The sequence below is a fragment of the Sceloporus undulatus genome, chromosome 4, assembly GCF_019175285.1.
Source record: "Sceloporus undulatus isolate JIND9_A2432 ecotype Alabama chromosome 4, SceUnd_v1.1, whole genome shotgun sequence".
NCBI classification, from domain to species: Eukaryota; Metazoa; Chordata; class Lepidosauria; order Squamata; family Phrynosomatidae; genus Sceloporus; species Sceloporus undulatus.
In genome coordinates this window covers 20,255,984-20,275,023 of record NC_056525.1, presented here as the reverse complement: position 1 = coordinate 20,275,023, position 19,040 = coordinate 20,255,984, and the positions used below count along the sequence as shown (strand labels likewise).

Sequence of the window (19,040 nt, the reverse complement as noted above, 5' to 3'; positions counted from 1 at the left end):
AATCTTATACACACACATATATACACACACATGCAAAGCCAGATGGTATGAAGTAAACTGAAACTCACAGGCTCCTTAGCATCTTCGTTTACATGAACCCAAAGCTACTTTTGCACACACTTTCCAAGAATGACTAATTTTGCCTATTTTTTCCTCTCTCCCCTTTCTCTCTCTCTCTCTCTCTCTCTTTCCTTAGATTGTCAAGCAGCTAACCAGAATTTTAGAGCTGTCAATGAGGCAAGCAGGATTGACAGCATTTTTCGCTCAGACTGGGCCCCAGAGCAAAAAAAAAAAAAGGGGGGGGGGGAGGAAACAAAAACAACACAGGCCCAGTCTTACCAGCAAGTATTTTCAGTAAGGAGCCTGAGCAGGTGGGAGGGCATCCCCAGCTCTCCTTTTTATAGAAGATCTGTGCAAATTAAGTCCATGGAAATTACAGGGCTACCTGGCCAGGGAAGTGGGGCAACACGCAGTGGCTTCCATTTTGATCCTTTCTCAGTCCAGAGTTGAATTTGCCAAAACAAAACTCAAAACTAAAGGGACAGAAATGGTTGGTCCAAGCAGGCTCTGATGGGAAACAACAAAGTTAGACTTCCATATCCACTGATTCTTTCTACATAGATTCGACCATCCACAGTTTTAAAATATTAAAAAAAACCACATAAATTCCGTAAAGAAAATCTTCATTTTGCTATTTTATATAAGAGACACAATTTTACTATATCATTGTATTTAATGGGACTAAAGCATCCACAGATTCCAGTATCCACAAGAGATCCTGGAACCAAACCCCAGTAGATACCAAGGGTCCACTATGTCAAAGCAATATTTTGATTGTTTTGATGCAGAAGTCACCACTGGAGGGTAGTGTAAGGACCCTCTCATTTGCATTTATTTATTTCTAAAGTATTATGAACATATTAGTATTATCTAAAAATGAATGCATGAAAGATAAAATAATTCAGCTTCCTTGAAAACAAACCTGAATTTGTTACTAGATGAGTGCCAAATATCTCACAGAAACCTGTACAGCTGGAGGTGATGAAGTTTCTTTGGAATTGAACAGAGGCCATGCAATAAGGGTCATGCTACTGCTGATAGGTGGAACAAGTGTAATTAACCAAACCCAATTCAGCCCCATTTGTAGGCATGTGTGTGCACAAATATACACGCTCATATTTACACTCTCTTTCCCTCACTTAAACACACACAGAGGGGCAGCTGATGGTTTCTATGTCTGTGGAGTTGTGGATCTATCCTGAGTTTTACTGTGAACTTTAACACTGCTAAATCAATTTGGGGCAGAGAACACATCATCTTGGTCAGTGCCTTCAAATTTCAGACTAAACCCTTAGAAGGAGTCAGCAACCCACTGTGCACACACAAACCCTTGCCAACTGTAGTGAGGCTTTGAAAAAGTGACAGGATTGTAGGTTTTTCACTTTGGGGAGCACTGGGTTAGCCCTTCCCTTCTCATGAATCCTTTCTCCCCAAATAATTTGAGTGTTTGTTCTCTTTTCTTGTAGATCACTTTTCCATTACATGGCACTAGGGCTGCCAGGCTGAATACCAAACAAGGCTCCTGTAGTTTTTAATAGTTAACAGATCCTAGAGAAGGAAGAGGTAAAATTCTGCCAGACAGAACTATGCTGCCTCTTCACACTCACCTTACTCAGGCCCGTCTTTCAGATGAAGCATCTACTTCCAACATGGCCATTTAACAGCTGGAGGAGAGAAGTATCCAAATAACCAGACTCTGTTGGCACACAGAAATGCACATCCACCTTGATTGATGTGATTCCCAAACTCTGGTCCTCCAGTTGTTTGGACTTCAGGTCCCAGAAACCTCATCTTGGTCTGGGATTATGGGAGCTGAAGTCCAAAATACCTGGAAAGCCAAAGTTTGGGAATCAATGAGATACTAGGGCACTGTCCCTTATGTAGGTATGCAGGAACAGCCCCCGTTGAATAACAAAGTATAAGCATAACAGTTTCCCCTAGTACTAAGTCTCTTAGTATTAAGTACTAAGAACTGTGTCATGAGTCTCATTAATGACTAGGGTTTGCTCAATAAATAATCTCTAAACCAGGAATGGCAGTTTTACAGCACTCCAGATCTGCAACTTGAAACGTTCTTTGTTATTGGCTTTGCTGGTTGATACTGCTGGAAGATGCAAATACCTGAAGGGTGATACTGATTCTCTGCTCTAAATAAATAATAAATTTAATCCTCAGTTTACACCCAAAAAAATTAATCTCGCATAGGTGTGCCCCAGTGGTGTAGTGGGGGGTGGTGGTTGTTACTGTATCAAGTCATTTCCAATTTATGACGACCCTAAGATGAACCTATCACAGCTTTGTCTGGGGCTGAGAGGGTGTGACTCGCCCAAGGTCATCCAGAAGGCTTCCATGGCTGAGCAAGGAACTGAACGCTGGGCTGTATTCTGCAGAGCAGAAATAATATAGTTTGACATCATTTTAACTGCCATGGCTTATCTGATATGCTTGAGAAGTGTTTTGGATTTTGGTTTTTGGGGGATTTTGGCATATTACCATATACATAACACGATGGGACTAAACTCTAAATACAAAATTCATTTCTGTTTCATATACATTATATGTACATATCTGGAAAGTAATTTTATGTACAATATTTTTAATCATTTTGTACATGAAGCAAAGTTTGTGTACACTGAACCATCAAAAAGTAAGTGTGTCACTATCTCAGCCACCCATGTGAACAACCTTGGGTCTGGGAGTGTTTTAGATTTCAGAATTCTGGATAAGGGAAACTCAGCCATTACTGTATAAGTAGAAGGAAAACTTTCCATGCATGATTGTATGTTGCAGGATCCACCTGTAGTGCAACCATAAGCTGCATGTGAAAATTCATTTTCAGCTTTGAAATATGTGCTGGCACCATACAAGTATTCAGTGCTTCATCAGAGAAAAGCAAATTTAGTAATCTGGGCTTTTGAGGAAAAAATACATTTGAAGGAATTTTAGGTGCACAGTTTCTGTGCACATTTGTGGAGAAGTCATGGTTCACAATATAAAGCACATAACAGCTGCATATCCAAATGAAGGCCACCAAAATGGTGAAGGGCCTCGAAACCATGCCCTATGAGGAACGACTTAGGGAGCTGGAGATGTTTAGCCTGGAAAAGAGACCATTAAGAAGTGATATGATAACCCTGTTTAAGTATATAAAGGGATGTCACATTGAGGATAGAGCAAGCTTGTTTTCTGTTGCTCCAAAGAACAGGAGTCAGAACAAAGGATACAAGCTACTAGAAAAGAGATTCCAGCTCAACATTAGGAGGAACTTCCAGACAGTAAGAACTGTTCAACAGTGGAACACACTCCCTCAGAGTGTGGTGGGGTCTCCTTCTTTGGGAACTGGATGGCCATCTGTCAGGGATGTTTTGATTGTATATTCCTGTATCACAGGGAGTTGAACTGGATGGCCCGTGTGGTCTCTACCAACTTTATGATTCTATAAACTATCGAGCACCAATGGGCCTGTAAGCAATGGTGTTTCCTTCCCTGTCACCCACCTCTTCCTCTTTGCTACAAGTCCTAGGTTTGCAGAAGTATGAAGATATGGGGCCTATGTGGTATAGTGGTTACAATGATGGATCCAGATTCAAATACTCAAACAAGTGGCCCCAAAGACACTGCTGAATGTGGTCTAGCTACCCTTTCTCAGTTATTATAATCTTCCAAAGGTTTTGTGAGGATACAATGGGAGTGGGGATCAGAGGGTCATGTAGGGCACTTTGAGGTATGTGGGGGAAGGCAAAGTAAGACATAAAATAAGTGGAGTCCTTATGCACACTATGTATTCAGTGTTCCATGAATACATGGATTCAGTACTATGAATTCAGTGTTCCATGAAGGAGCAGGATCTAATGCAGACTGAAGGCTGAAATCTTCACTCCAAGAGCATTATTACACCACAGACTTAAGCTGGTTTAACAACAATTTGTCTTTGGCAGGGAATCAATGGCAGGTGAGTAGAAAAAGAGATACAATGATGCCTTCTCCCCGCCAAGTCTTTTCTGCCATACTTAACCACCAAAAGTTTGGAAAGTTAGCCAAAATTAATTGGTTTCAAGAATGATCAGTCAGCTGCAAAAGTTAATTCATTGTTATTAATGTTAGTAGTAAAAAAAATGTGTTTTGTTAATTGTGCCTTTTGAAATAGAAAACATGGGAAGATTGCAAACCAAACTTCCTGTTCCAAGTAAAACCTTGAGAGTCTGCACACCAGAAGTACAGATTCAGGCCAAACCTTCCCAGTCTACACACCAGAGATCTTGTTCCATGCAAAATCTTCCAGAGCTGCAAACCAGAACTTATTTCATTGCAAAATGTTCCCAACTACTTATCTCCAACCTCCAATTACACACTGAAGATAAGGACAGGAAAATAAAGAAATATTGAGTATAACTCCTTATGTTATGCCAAAAGAATTATGAGAATGGGCTTTGTTAAGTTAACAGCAAAATGTAAAGTTGTTTCCTCTCCTTTTAAAAAAACTCAACAAATTAACGCATTATATTAATCTATTATTCTGAAGATCTGCTCCTCTAAATTCTGCTCACATAAAGCCCTTCTAGCTGCTCCATCTAGAGCTGTGACAGCCTGGGGACGCAGGGGACAGAAAAATTCAGAATAAATGTTTTCACTGTGGTTTCTTTCCCACAAGTTGAGGGGGTTTTTTGGGGGGGGGGGTGAAAAATGATTTTAGAATATTTTCTTTTAAAATGATGAAGGAAATGTTTAAGACAAAGTGTTCACATTTTTTGCTGCCCCAAAACCATATTTTAAGACTATACATTGACCCCATTGACTATACACTATCAGATCATTACATTTTCTGGTCTTGGGTTGAAGCCACACTGCAGAAATAATCCAGTTTGGCACTCCTTTAACTGCCAAGGCTCAGTGCTATGGAATTCTGGGGTCTCTGACAGAGAAGACTAAATGTCTCACAAAATCACAATTCCCAGAATTCCATAGCACGGAGCCATACCAGTTAAAGTGGTGCCAGCTTGGATTTCTGCAGTGTGGATGCAGCCTTGGTTTCCATTTCTCTGTTCTTTATGATAATTATGTTGTGTGTCCTTGCCACTACAGAAAACTAGTGGATAACTGTTTTTAAAAAATTATGTTGTGTTTTATGGTTTCTGTTTTTATTCTGTCTTTTTTCCTCTACTCCTCATAAAGTGACAGATGTAACAAACAGTAAAAATATTTTTCTGAATAAACTGTACTGTTGCAATACCCATCATGACAACTTTATGCCAAATCAAGTAAGATATAATAAATTTTATGTTCCTAATGTTACAAAGTGACTTTCAACCTGTAATGGCTGCTAATATTGCATTCTTCAATTGTTCTGAAAATATCCATTTTTTCCATAAAAGAAATAGGAGATACACCATTTTTTCCACATGACTTAAGCAGCTTTAATAATTTAAGGTGGCTTCAAAAATTGCAGAAATTTTACATCTATAGCCACAATCTAGCAATGAGCAGAATCCCACCCATATCACTTGGTCTCCATGTGAAGAGTCAGTAAACTTCTGAGTCCAAGGAGAAGGCTATTCTTCTCATATCTTGCCCTTCCTTAAGTTGCCTAAAGGCACCTGATGGACCACAATTCAGAGAGCTGCCCAAGACATTGCTATCTGAAGCAAAGAATGGTGCTCATCCATTTACCGAAAAGTATCCAAACTGGGAGTAGAATCATTTATTCTTCAACACTGCTGAGGGAACAGCTTTGGCAATTACCTGTAACTAGTTACTGGTTTATAGGTAACAGGAGTGTCATGAAACCACAGTTCAACTGTTCAACATGTTGTTTTACTGATGTAGCACGTAATAGCATAACACTGGTGTAACATGTAATCACCAGTAATTTTCAACCTTTTTAAAAAGGGCCTTTTTGAAACATTTTGGCAAGAATTTGGCAAGTTATATGCCTCTCCCTTGTTGAACATAATTGGCTTATTTTCCTCTCAAAAAGTAGGGGGGGGGGAATAATAGAAAAGGAAAGACCGTTAAACACTTTTTTTCAAACTTCCAATGAGTAAAAGGAACAGATCAGGGTTTTTTTTAACACTGTAATGTGCAATGAGAACAAATTACTTTTTAAGAATAGCTTTCCAAAATCTGCTTAGGCATGGTAAAATGCACCGGCCTTCATGTTCTAAAAATCCTGCAGTTATCTCCTTCTCCTCAATACCTGCTGCCTGAGGCAGCTATCTCACTCTGATCTCCCTAGTAGTAGGACTTACCCTTATTACTCAAAAAATAGGCTTGCCCAGAGCCAGACACAAAGAAAAAATAAAGGTGGGATTGGCCAATTTACTTACCTTCCAGAAGACATTCAAGTCCTACCTAGAACCCCTTTCTTTCCACAAACATCTATTCACTCTGTTGTACCATCCCTTGACCAAAATAAAATAAATAAAAATAAAAATGAGATATCTTATGTTTTTCAACCAAGTGTCCAGATCACTCATAGCTTTCCATCAATCCCACAATATAAATTCTACCTCACCACTGCAGACTAACCAACTTCTGCTTCAAGAGATCACTGGAGGCTAAATCACTGGAATAGAAGCCACAGACTGCTGACCTGTTATTAGCAACCTATTAGAGTCACCATGGACTCTTTGACTTGCATTTACTGTCCCCCCCCCCCCAAAAAAAAAGCAAGCTAGTGCAAAGCACTGCATTGGTACTGGTTTGGAGTGTGGGGGATTGTGTGTGTGCATGCATGCCTTCATGTCACCTGCTGACTTATGGCAATCCCATGTTCAACAACAAATAAATTGCTATTTGTGCCCTTTCCCAATCACCCAAGTGGTAGAGTCACAGCCATCATTATACACTCAAAAGGAAAAAAAGTAATATGTATTGCATTTTATTATTTTGTTTCCTCTAATGATGGATGATTCAACAACTTCCTACACTAAAATGAAGAGCTACACATGCTGGGAACTGTTTAGTGTTGTGAGAGGGCAGGATCTCTCAACAGGAAAGTCTCAGCACCTCGATCAAATTAATTTCCCAGGATTCTTTGGGAGAAGCCATCATAGCTGAACAGACAAAAGAAAACAGGAGAGGTTTGCAGTGCTGAAAAGCACTTGGCATGGCTTTACCCATTACAAGGAAGCATGCAATTTCTTAAAGGTAGCCAAAGAAGGGAGCACTTGCGTCTCTCCTCTGCAGCTATCCTTGGTGGCCTTTCACATTAGACAGTCATAGCACTATGGGCCCAAACAGAAAGGCCAAAATAAAGCTGCTCCAGGGCACTTTGGAGGTATGCCGTTTAATGCTGTATGCTACCTAAGAGGCCGGAAGCTGCGCCAAAGCCTCACTCCAGTCCTAAGGACTGGTGTACAGCTTTGGCGCAGCTTCTGGCCTCGTAAGATGTGTGTGCCATTTAAACAGCATACTTCCAAAGTGACCCAAAGCAGCTTTATTTTGACCTATCTGTTCGGGCCCAAAGATTCCATTTTAACTGCCATGGCAACTTCCTATGGAATCCTTTGTAGTCTGATTGAGCTCTCTGGCTGAGAATGCTAAATACACCTCCCTACCTGTAAGGATTCCATAGGATATTGCTTCTGTAGTTAAAATGGAATCATAACACTTAAACTGTCTAGTGTGAAAAGTCCCCAGGAGAAAAGAATGGTCAAGGGAACAGCTGGAAGGCTGCCCTGGCAGGAGGGTTGCTACTTTTACTACCTCAGGTAGTTTTCTCATTCCCCCAAAGCGAACCAGTCCTGTTCACAAGGTAGTCATGTCCTCAGAAGGTCTCCCTTCATACGTTAACGCATAAGCGTGAAAAGTTTTTTTAAAGTATCACTCACTCCTTTTTGCCTTTCATTGTTGTTGTCTTTTTGCATCTTACAAAGGCACTCTGTTTCTTTTCATAAAGGATCATTTGTTTCAATTCCAAAATCTTTTAGATCTTTTCGCCATCCCTGCAGAGCACACCCAACTAGCACCTCCCTGAAAAACTCATTCTCCTGTTCCCAACAGCCAGGCATACAAAGGGGAGAACAACACCTGATAGGAAACTACCTGCAAATCAATTAATTTGTATTCATCTGTTGCAATTCTTGTGGTTTGCATTTATGATTTTCTGCACTTTATTAATTCAGCTTTTTGAAAAACAAACAAGTCCTTGCAAAAGTTCCTTGTTGCTAAATGACACTTTCTCATTACAATGTATTTTCTAGAGTTAATAACACTTCCTTGCTGCATTTGTTTGACTTATGTAACAAAACCCTACCTGGGAAATATAATGCCCACAAGGGTATCACTTACAGAACCAAGGCACACAGTTTAATACCGGCTGCAATTTTAAAAGTTCACTATAGAAAGCCTTCATTTTAAGGTGGGGCATTCACCCCACAATAGATCTTTCCATTTTCACCCTCAATTGAAATCTGTATGTCCAAAAGCAGGTGCTGTACTTGACTATAGAGTCTGGTTAGCAACCAATCTAATTCATTAAGAAGTCTATAAACAAGCCAGCCTTTGTGCCATGAAGATGAAAGAAAAGCAGCTATAATGGGATGAAAGGTGTGCGCAAGGATGAAGAAAGCTATTATGGATCTATGTCGTTTCTTAAACTCGTCCTGGCATGCACTGTTGACAAGGGAACAAAACCATACAGACAAAACTCTCAGAAGTGCCTTGTTGATAATAGTTCCACCTGTCTACGTAAAAACTATTGGATCTTGCCTATCAACTTACAAATGACTGCCCATGCTAACAGCAGGCAAGTACAATGGAAGCATGACTTCTTAAAGAATACAATTAAGCATAATAGCTTTTCCTAATCCAAGCCATGGAAGGAGGAAGGGTAAAACATTCTCCAGTGAAACAAACCCCGCACCGCAAAAGCTAGCACATCAGGAGAAAAATTTCAGCCTATCACCTGCACCTGACACATTGTTTCTCTATGTTCAAGGAATTTTTCCATTGAAACACACTACCTATGAAAATTTGACCAATTCCTTGTATATACTGGCCATATGTAGGGAGTGTGACCCAATACAATAGAAATGCATAACAATCTCAAGACTAATCCAAAAGAACTTTTCTGCAATTATAATAATAGTGTCATTGGGAATCTAGCCAAGCATATGTTAGCAATGGAAGGAATATTATTAAAATATTACCGTTAACAAATAAAAATGGGACCTGGTTCATGGTATATGTGCTTGTCTTGATTGCTCTTCTTTAGAGGCAGATGACTCTCCAAGAGCAATACAGCTAGTGGGACAAGGGCATTTTATTGTTTCAATAAATCTGTGAAAGCTTATTCACACATACATACCATCACCACTTAATGGTACAGTCACGAAGCAGGGAACATATATATGTGAACCACTTCAAAGATTGCATAGACTGACTACCTGTAACATACAGATGCTGCTCCATTTTTATTTCACATGCATATATGCCACATGTATAAACAGCTGCAATCTAGTTCCCGTGGCTATCGGTGTAGCAATAATGTACTTTGGTCTGTGAAATGTACCACAATCTTAGATTTCAATGTGTGTCAGGCATTATGCATGAGGGAAGAGAAAGTAGGCCAATCCCACCAGGCCTCCCCTAAAGGAACTGAGCCCTTCCCAGAAGGCATCTGGCTCCATCCTGGCCTCTGAGGGGAAGAGAAGAGAGGCCAATCCCATCAGGCCTCCTCAATGCCATAGGACCTATCCTTAAGAAACTGTAGGTGTCACTCCAGTCCATCTGCCTTGGTACAGGCCTCAGAGGCGGAGAAGAAATGCTGGACTTGATCCCCTTCCCCACCACCATTCCCTTCTCCTTTTGTGTCATGTCTTTTTAGATTGTAAGCCTGAGGGCAGGGAACCATCTAATTAAAAGATTGTATGTACAGTGCTGTGTAAATTTACAGCGCTATATAAATAAAGCTTAATAATAATAATAATAATAATAATAATAATAATAATAATATGGGCATGTCCCTGCATAAACCCCATGAAATAATGGGCTTGGTCCAGTAGGCACAGAATCCTTAATAAAGAGGTGGTGTGTGTATACAAAGTTTTGCTTTAAAAAGAAAAAGAAAGAAGTGGAGCTGTGGAACAGGAATGTAGATCTTGGTTCAGGTAGTGGAACTTAGTATTTTGACTTAAGTAGTGGAACTAAAGTTAATGGCCAAGATCTGACATTGCCCAGTATAGTGTAAGAGTTCTGCAGGTGGAGCTCCTCTACAGCTCCCTGCTCAACACTCACAGGACCCATGGTTTTGCCACAATAGACCTCCTAAGTGGCTATTCCATGGTTGATGGAGAATGGGGTGCAGGGGAAGAGAATCTGAGAAGTATCTGGCTATGACCAAGAGCCACACACAAACTGATACTATCTTATACCTGGTTCTCAGCAAAAATGTCACCTGTTTGTCTCTGGCTTTGGGACACAGCCATCCAGATGTTTCTCCAAATCCTCTGCTCTTCCTAAGCAAGGATATAGCTGGCAGGGGGTACCACACCACAATGATGACTTCTGGAAAGCTTTGGTCATTGCAAAGGATGGAAAAGAATACCCACTTCCACAACAACAAAAGATATACACAAGCTTAAAGTTGACTTTATATATGTCACTAACAGGATCCCAGTCAAGTAAGCAGGAGGGAACAGGGGGGCAAGCTCTTTGTAATGGCATTATGTACTATTTTAGTATTATATTTTAGAATTTTAAAGTTCTTCCTTTTACAGCTACCAGGCTCTCTGTGTCAGAGGCATTTCAAGAGAAGGTTATGGGAGACAATATTTTTCTGATTCCTACATTTTGGGAGTGAAAAGACTTGTAGGACACTTTTTACAATCAATTATTCTTTGCTGAAACATGGAGCATAGGGAGGGATAGGATCCAATTTTGGGTGTGTTTGTATTGTGGCTGAGTTTTTTAAAATCCTTGCTTTAAAAAATGGAAAATCCAACCTATGCTTTTAAGCAGTTTTGTTGTGGTTTGGCCAGTTGAGGGTTGATTTTCACACCCCACAAGTGAAATTTAGAGGATCTAGGAGTTTTAGAGGTGTCATGGAAGAATTGCAAGACTACAAAAAGAGGTTCTGGGATGCACTTTTCCAGGTGTAAAAAGTTAGCCCAATAGAAACCAAGTACACGTGCACTCAGTGGCACCAATCCTTTCATCTCTTAAAGAAGATTGAAGGATGAATCTGGAAACCTGGCTCATGCATAAATTAAGTCCTACATAGAGTGGCAAGCTATTTATTGCTAGTTAACTGGCTAACCAGAACCCTGTACAAACAAAGCAAAATAACCATTGTGCCAATTCTGGGCTCAGAATGAAATTTTGAATCAACACACACATGCACACGATTTTCCATCAATGCATTTGTTTCCTCATCCAATATCATTTTTTTAAAGTTGCACTTGGAAGTGATGCATTTTTGTCCTTAAACCCTTTACAGTTTAGTGACTGGAGTCTTCCAAAACCACCTTTTGGTAAATATCATTCCTAGCTGGCCATTAGGACACTCAAAATATGCAGTTCATATTGCAGTAGTGAACATAAGCCAGGCTATTATGGTTTTAAATTGTTTTTAAATTTTAATTTTAGACATTTTGTTGTTGAAATACTGTTGTAATCCTGGTTCGATCCATCGGGAGAGGAGGGAAAATAGAAATAAAACTTATTATTATTATTATTATCACTTGTACTATCACTTCATATTCAAAGGGTGTGTCTCTTCAGGCTTATTAAGAACCCCTTCTGATCTGGACCAAATTGCAATGGGGGAAAGGGGATTGGTTTTCAAGCTTCCTCTCTTTTCTGAACTCTCTTCGGATTTGGTCTGGATTCATAGACATCCAATCTGTACATGTGGTGGTTCCAGGGGCACATGTGACACAGTCTAAAAACAGATACAGAGAAACTAGTACCTATAATTATATATTTAAAATAGAACGTTTGCCCCTGAGAGTGCTCTCTGCATGCATCCAGCCAAGTTTATGCAGACCCATAGCAAACAAAGAGAAATCCCCATTGGACGATGGTATCCCATTAAAAAGGCTCAGCCAACTGCAAGCAGAGAAGTGACAAGTTTCATCTCATTTGCATAAACCCATCCACATGTGCTGACCAAAAGAGCACAGGCTGGCAACCCAGACTCAGCTCATTAGAGAAGGGTCGCAAATGAGGATTTGCTGGAAGTACCTCTCTGGGGTTGTTAAGAGCACAGTCCCACAACCCACTTATTACAGAATTCCCCTCTTGATCCAAGTAAGATGCCTCTACAGTCCAGAGGCTTGTGAACGGCTGTCTGAGAAAAGTGGCTCTTTCAAGCTGCTTAAATTCTGCTTCTGTTGTGTCTCTTCGGGGGAGTGGGGGAGTCTCCTTTCACCAGCTGCTGCTTCAAAACTGCAATTATTCAAATGATTTCTAAGCCACTTCATTTGTTACACGTTGCAGGCTGTTGCCATTCACGTACCCAAGTCTGAACTGGTTTTGTATGGAGAAGCAAGGGAGAACAAATGAAGGGAATCCCCAAAGGGAAGTAACTACTCCACTATGGGAGCCAGCCTGGACTAAGACCATCTCTGAGACCAGGGTTCAAATCCCAGCTCACCCACAGAAACCCAATAGGTGATGCTGGGTAAGTCATGCAGTCAGCAACAGCAAACCTCATCTGAATAAACCTTGCCAAGAAACTCTTAGGACATGGTCTCCACAGGTTGGGATCAACTTAAAGGGACAAAGATGCCTGTCAGGGCATTCAGCAAGCAGTGGAGGGAGAGGGAGATGGAGTGGGATGAGAAATAACTTCTAACTTACTGCATAACAAACATATCTGAACAAGTTCCTGAGCACATCCATAAGATCACACTAATTTGGATTCATTAAGTTAGGATAAACAATATCACATAGCTCATCACCACAGCTGCCAACACAGTTAAGAACCTTCTCTAATTCTTAAGACCTCTTGAGGCAGAGCTGCTGCTCTCTCTGTTTCACTGTATGTTATAGGGTCTCTTTTCCAGGTGAAATGAGCCTATGGTACCATCATACTTCAACCTAAGAACCCGGAAGAAGATTAACCATCCATTAAGAAGCCAAGCCCTCCCTCCAGTCCATCTCCCTTGGTCCAGGCCTCAGAGGTAGAGAAGAACTGCTGGACCTCATCCTCTTCCCCACCACTACTCCCTTCTCCTTTTGTGTCATGTCTTTTTAGATTGTAAGCCTGAGGGCAGGGAACCGTCTAATTAAAAAGATTGTATGTACAACACTGTGTAAATTTACAGCGCTTTATAAATAAAGGTTAAGAAGAAGAAGAAGAAGAAGAAGAAGAAGAAGAAGAAACACTACTTTTCCGCACATTATAAATAGTTAGAAGACTCCTGCTGTTCTGCACCATCGTGGTTTTATTACCTGCAGGCTCTAACCTGCAAGCTCTTAAAAGAGCAGCAAAATAATACATTATCCACTTCATTTTTAATCCATACTCACTGAAGAAGGCTTCAGGCAAATATGACCAGTTGTTGCAAGTATGAACCCCAGTGGAACATAGTTGCTAAAGTTTAATTGCTCTGGTTTTTGAATGGACATAAATTATGATGCATCCCGCTCATATTTATTCATACATGAGAGCAATAGTGCTGATTTCCACATTAGCACGCATAGGACCAAAGCCTTAAATTGATGATATTAATGTCCACTCTGCAGGGTCCGAAAGGGAGGTTGGGGACAGCCATAGTCAAGAGCTTTGGCTCCTGAAAAATTTCACAGGTAGCTGTCTTTTAGACACGTGCTCATAAGGAAAGGCAAATACTTAAAGATTGCTCAGCACTGACAGACTGGCTGCTAAATTAATGATTCTCACACTGAGGGACAGCTTCATTCTTAAGCATGAAACATGCCCAAGAGAAGATGCCAAGTTACAGAGAGGGACAAGATCCAAAAACAGGTGAATCTTATCCTTCTGATACCATTCAAGACACGTGGATACACCACAATCCTCAGTGATTCACCCTGGATTTGCATTGGTGACAGAACTACTCCCTCACCTGACTTGTCCTAACACCAGTTTGAAAATTCACTGATCCATTTGAAAGGTGGTGTCAGAAGAGCCAGAAATGTCATATCCAAGTCCATATATCCAAGTGTCTTTCCAAAATGTCAGTGCTGATGAGGCCCTTGATCTACAGATATTTGAACACAACACAAATGGATGGCACACACATAGGGACACCATGCTATGGACCGGGCGCACACTGCTGTCCAGGTGGTTGGCACTGGGTTCAGAAAAGCAAAACAATTTTAGAATGGTGAGTCCAAGCATTTGAAGCACTTTGTATCAAACCTTCCCTGCAAGAAGCTGCGCCACACCCACAACTAGAGAGTCCCAAAGGTGTTTAAAGATGGGTGTTTGTTTTGAAAGCATGGCTTGTGCCTCCTGGGTGAAGTGGCAGAGCCTCAGTGCTGGCACAGAACAGGAGGGAAGCTAAGGACGTTATCAGACAAGGGAAAGTGGAAGTATACTCCAATGGCATTCCGAACGCAATCATGAGTTTAACGTTATGGCATGATAGACCACCACATACAATTTTGGGCAATGGGAAGTCAGTCCGAAGGGAATTCAAATGCACGTAAATGTGCTGAACTAGTGAATTCATGCGAATGAGTTCTGGCCCCACTTTCTTTTCATTCGGAATTAAGAGGAATTCCTCCCCCGGGATAAACTCCTAAGAAATAATAAGGATATTTCAGAATGAATCCTACCCGGCCACTTTGTGTCAAGCAGACAAAAAGGCTGCTGCTGCTGCTGCGTCTGCTTGAAAGGGCCCTGGGCAAGGCCTCCTCCCCTGGGCCTCTCTGGGGCCATGTTAATGCCGGGGGGGGGGTCACTTTGGGAAATGGCTGCCAGGATTGCCCCCCTCCCCTGGCAAACCTTCCCACTTGGGCCCCAAGGCAGGCCTCCACCTCAGGGAAACCCCACAGAGTCCGGGGTGCCAGTCGTTCGCCTGCTCCGGGTGCCAAATCTGGGCATCAGCCCCAAGTCATGGCAAGGTTTGCCCTGAAGGCACTAAACACCTGTCAGCGCCTGGGAAGGCTTTATGAAGAAGGCCCGCCCTCCCCCCCCCAAAGGCCCCGGGGAGGGGAGAGGGGAGCTTCCCTTGAGGCTCTCCTCCCCCCAAAGGGACAGACTCCTTGAAAGGGACTTTAGCCCCAAAGGCAGACTCCCCTGCCCCCCCCCGCGCCCTCCCCCCCAAATAAGAGACCGGGTCATGCTTTTCTTGCCCAAGAGAGGCATCCTTTTCCCTCCCAAGAGACACTTTTAGCGCCAAAGAGAGCGAGACTCATCGCTTGAAATCCCAAAGACTGGCTCCTGCCTTTCCTGCCCCTGAAGTGCCAAAGCCTCGCCCTCTTTCCCCCGGGCGAGAGAGCGAGAGACTGACCCATGTTGACGAAGCTCATGACCATGTCTGCCTGGGTGAGGAAGGCGCTGTCCTGGAGGCTGGCCAGGGGGGGCCCCTGGGTGCTGAAGAGGGCCTTGTAGGGGTAGGAGTAGCCGCCCTCCAGCCCCCGCGGGCCCTCGGCCCCCAGGCTGGCCCCTCCGGCGGCGGCCGCCTCCTCCTCGCCGGCCATGGCGTTGTAGAGGTCCAGCATGAACATGGGCGCCGAGGCGCTGTGCTTGCCGCCGGGCTGCAGATGGGGCCGGGGCCGGTGGGGCAAGCCCAGGATGGAGAGGATCTCCCGCTGCATCTCCCGCCGCTCCTGGCTCCGCAGACGCCGGTGGATGAAGCTCGAGTGCACCTCGTTCTCCCCCGGCAAGTCGGCCCCGGAGAGGCCCGGCAGCAGCAGCAGCAGCAGGGCAAGGGGGCCCCCCGGCAGCCCCATGGCCTTCCCGGGCGAGGGGCGAGAGAGAGAGCCGGCAAGGACTCCTTCCTCCTCCTCCTCCTCCTGCTCAGGCCCCCCGCCGGCTGCCCTCCGGAGCCCAGCCCCAGGCCAGCATGGCAGGAAGGCAGCCGAGGGAGGGTTCAGGGCCAGCCGGGCATCCCAGCAGCAAAGGCGCCCTCCTTCCCTTCCGACGCAGCTTTCGAACTGGGGCCCCGCGCGAAGCGGACGGCGGAGGGACTGCCGCCGGCAGCCAGAGGGCGGAGCTGGGGCTGGCTTGCCTGGCTGCCTGCTTGCCTTCTTTCTTCTTCTCCCTCCCTCTTCCCAAAAGGGCCCCAAAGGCTGGCTGCCTCCACACTGCAGAAAGAGCCCGCTTTGGCCCCTCTTTTAACTCTTTGGCTGGCTCCAGGCTATGGAATTCTGGGAGTTGGCTGTGGTCGCGTGCCTTCCTCTCCTATACTTAGCAGCGCCCCCCCCCCCCGAAGCGAGTTTGGTTCCGAAGAGGGCTGCCCTGGCCTCCTCTGAGGCTGAGAGAGTGTGACTCAAAGCCCGAGGGGGGCTTCCGTGGCCAAGCTGGGACTCGGACCCTGCTCCCAGAGCCTCCGAACCCAGGGCAAGGCAAAACTTCCACAAGTGACCCAAAATAAATAGACAACAACAAATTGTTTGTGGGTTGGAGGGTTCAAAGAGAGCTGGGGCTCCCCCCCCCGGACTCCACAGCCCCTTGGGGAAAGAGTTCAAATGCTCCATCCGCACTGGAGAAATGACCCGGTTTGGCAGCGCTTTAACTGCCCTGGCTCAAGGCTATGGAATTCTGGGAGTTGGCGTTTATTCTGGGCCCGGAGCGGAGCACCCAGAATTCCCCAGCCTGGAGCCACGCCACTTCCAGCGGTGCCAAACTGGATTTTCTGAGCAGTGCGGATGCAACCGAAATCGGCAGGCAGAGGGGACCTCCTAAAACAAGTGCCAGTACTGGCCCCTAGAGAATCGTTTATGGATTCCTTTGTTGGGGTTCAGTCTCTATATTCTCTGTCTGGAAGTGTTTCCCATGACTCTCAATGGGCAATTCTCTAAGGCAAGTATGCTTTCCCTATGGGCAAAGAGTCGTGTCATTTGTAAGAGGGTTCTTGCGGCCTTTTTGGAAATGGAAGGTCCTTTCACAATACAGCACAGTTATAGCGGTATGATTCCCTTTTTGACTGCCCTGGCAATATCCTGGCATATAGGGTTTAGGGAGGGTGCAGTACTTAAAAGTTCTTCTGCCTCAACAAACTCCAGAACCCTAGGTCTCTAGCTTTTTAACTGCCCCAGCTCCATCCTATGGGAGCTGTAGTTTCTGGGGGCAACAGAGCTCAGATAAGGAAGGCTCTCAAAGTGACAAACCCTCACCTTCCATTGCCTTGAGTCCCAACAGTGAAAGCAGTGCCTTGGGAAACCTATCATAGGTTTTCCCTGCCAAGTTTTATTCAGAGCGGGGAGGGTTGCCTTTACTTTCCTCTGAGGCTGAGACAGCATGACTTAATGGGCTGGGAAGACTGGGGGAGATTTGCATCCAGCTCTCCCAGTGTCCTAGCGTACAGCTGTTGTTGTTGTTGTTGTTGTTGTTGTGTGCCTTCATGTCATTTCCGACCATGGATTCAAATCTCCCCTCCCTAGTCTTGCAAACCCACTGGGTGGCCTTGGACAAGTCATGCTCTCTCATCCTGAGAGGAAAGCAAAGGCTTGCTCTGAACAAACCTGTCATGATGGCTGCGTCCACACTGGCGAAATAATCTTGTTTGACACCACTTGACCCACCATGGCTCCAGGCTATGGAATTCTGGGAATGGTGGCTTGTCTACAATTGGATCCTTTCTGCAGTGTGTTTTGGGCCATAGTGAGGAAAAGAAGTTGCAGCATAAACTACAGCTTCTTTTGACTCTATTCCTAAAATGCTCAACTGGCCTTTTTAAAGGTACTTGTTGCTCTTTGTTGCTGTGTATATTCAAATCCTTTGGGACTTATGGCAACCCTAAGGCAACCCTATCATGGGGGTTTTCTTGGCAAGTTTCTTCAGAGGGGTTTGTCATTGCCATCCTCTGAGGCTGAGAGAATGTGACTTGCCCAAGGTTACTCGGTGGGTTTCTGTGGCCCAGAAGGGATTCAAACCTTGGTCTCCAGAGTCCTAGTCCAACCTCAAACCACTATGCCATAGTGTTTTGAGGTTGGACTAAGTGACTATGCCATGCTAGTACACTGCTACAGATTGGGGGAGTGAAGATGATTTAGGGAGTAAAGAAGATAGGATTTCTTACTTGGGGAGGCAATGCCTCAATGGTATACCCCCCAGCTACATTTCTTCACAGGTGAGGTTGAAAAAGGTGCTAAGCAGATCTTTTTCAAAACACACACACACACACACACACCGGGAGTGGGGGACAAGACAGCAAACTTTAATTAAATAAGTAAGACTGCTTCCTGACAGGCTTCATAACTTTAGGCTAAGAATAACAAAACCTCTGGTGGTCATTTAAAGAAGTAACAAGTTGTTGTATTTGGCATAACCTTTCTTAGGCTGCAGCAAAATGCAGCTAATGAAGTGGGCTGCAGTCCACTAAAGCTTATGCCAAAGAAAACTTATTAAAGTGCTACAAGACCCTTCCTCACTTTTGCTGCAACAAACTAACACAAGTACAGTTCTTACTCTTTCCCTGGAAATTCACACTTAAAAGCGGGATACGGAGTTGAGTCTGCCATGGTCGCCTTAGTCAATGATCTCCGTCTGGGCATTGACCGGGGAAGTGCGACCCTGTTGGTGCTCTTGGACATCTCAGCAGCTTTCGATACCATTGACATCTCAGCGGCTTTCAATACCATATCCTTCTGGAACGCCTGAGGGAATTGGGTATCAGGGCCACTGCGCTCCAGTGGCACGAAGGTGCACGATTTTGGAGGGGAGAACTGTGTGTATGTTGTATATTTAGGGAATGACAGAGATGGGCAGAGGAGATACTGGTGGCTTCTGTTGCCCTCCAGAATTTGCTGCCTGAGGTGGTTGCCTTATTTTGCCTAATAAGGCAGCTAGCACCAGCTCCTCCAAGGCCTGTTACTAAACCTTAAAGAGTGAGATCACTGCATCA

General features: G+C 43.9%; 1 protein-coding gene across 2 annotated transcripts in view; it reads right to left on the bottom strand.

The window, feature by feature from the left end:
* BMP7 (bone morphogenetic protein 7) overlaps positions 1 to 16,283 on the bottom strand; it is a 122,508-nt gene extending 106,225 nt beyond the window's left edge. The window contains exon 1 of one of the 2 annotated variants that reach the window (XM_042461810.1): positions 15,483 to 16,283. In XM_042461810.1, the coding sequence (XP_042317744.1) occupies positions 15,483 to 15,924 (442 nt within the window). In that variant the 5' untranslated portion in view covers positions 15,925 to 16,283. The remainder of the gene's footprint in view (positions 1 to 15,482) is intronic. The other variant, XM_042461809.1, reaches the window with a different exon arrangement.
* Positions 16,284 to 19,040: the final 2,757 nt, after the last annotated feature.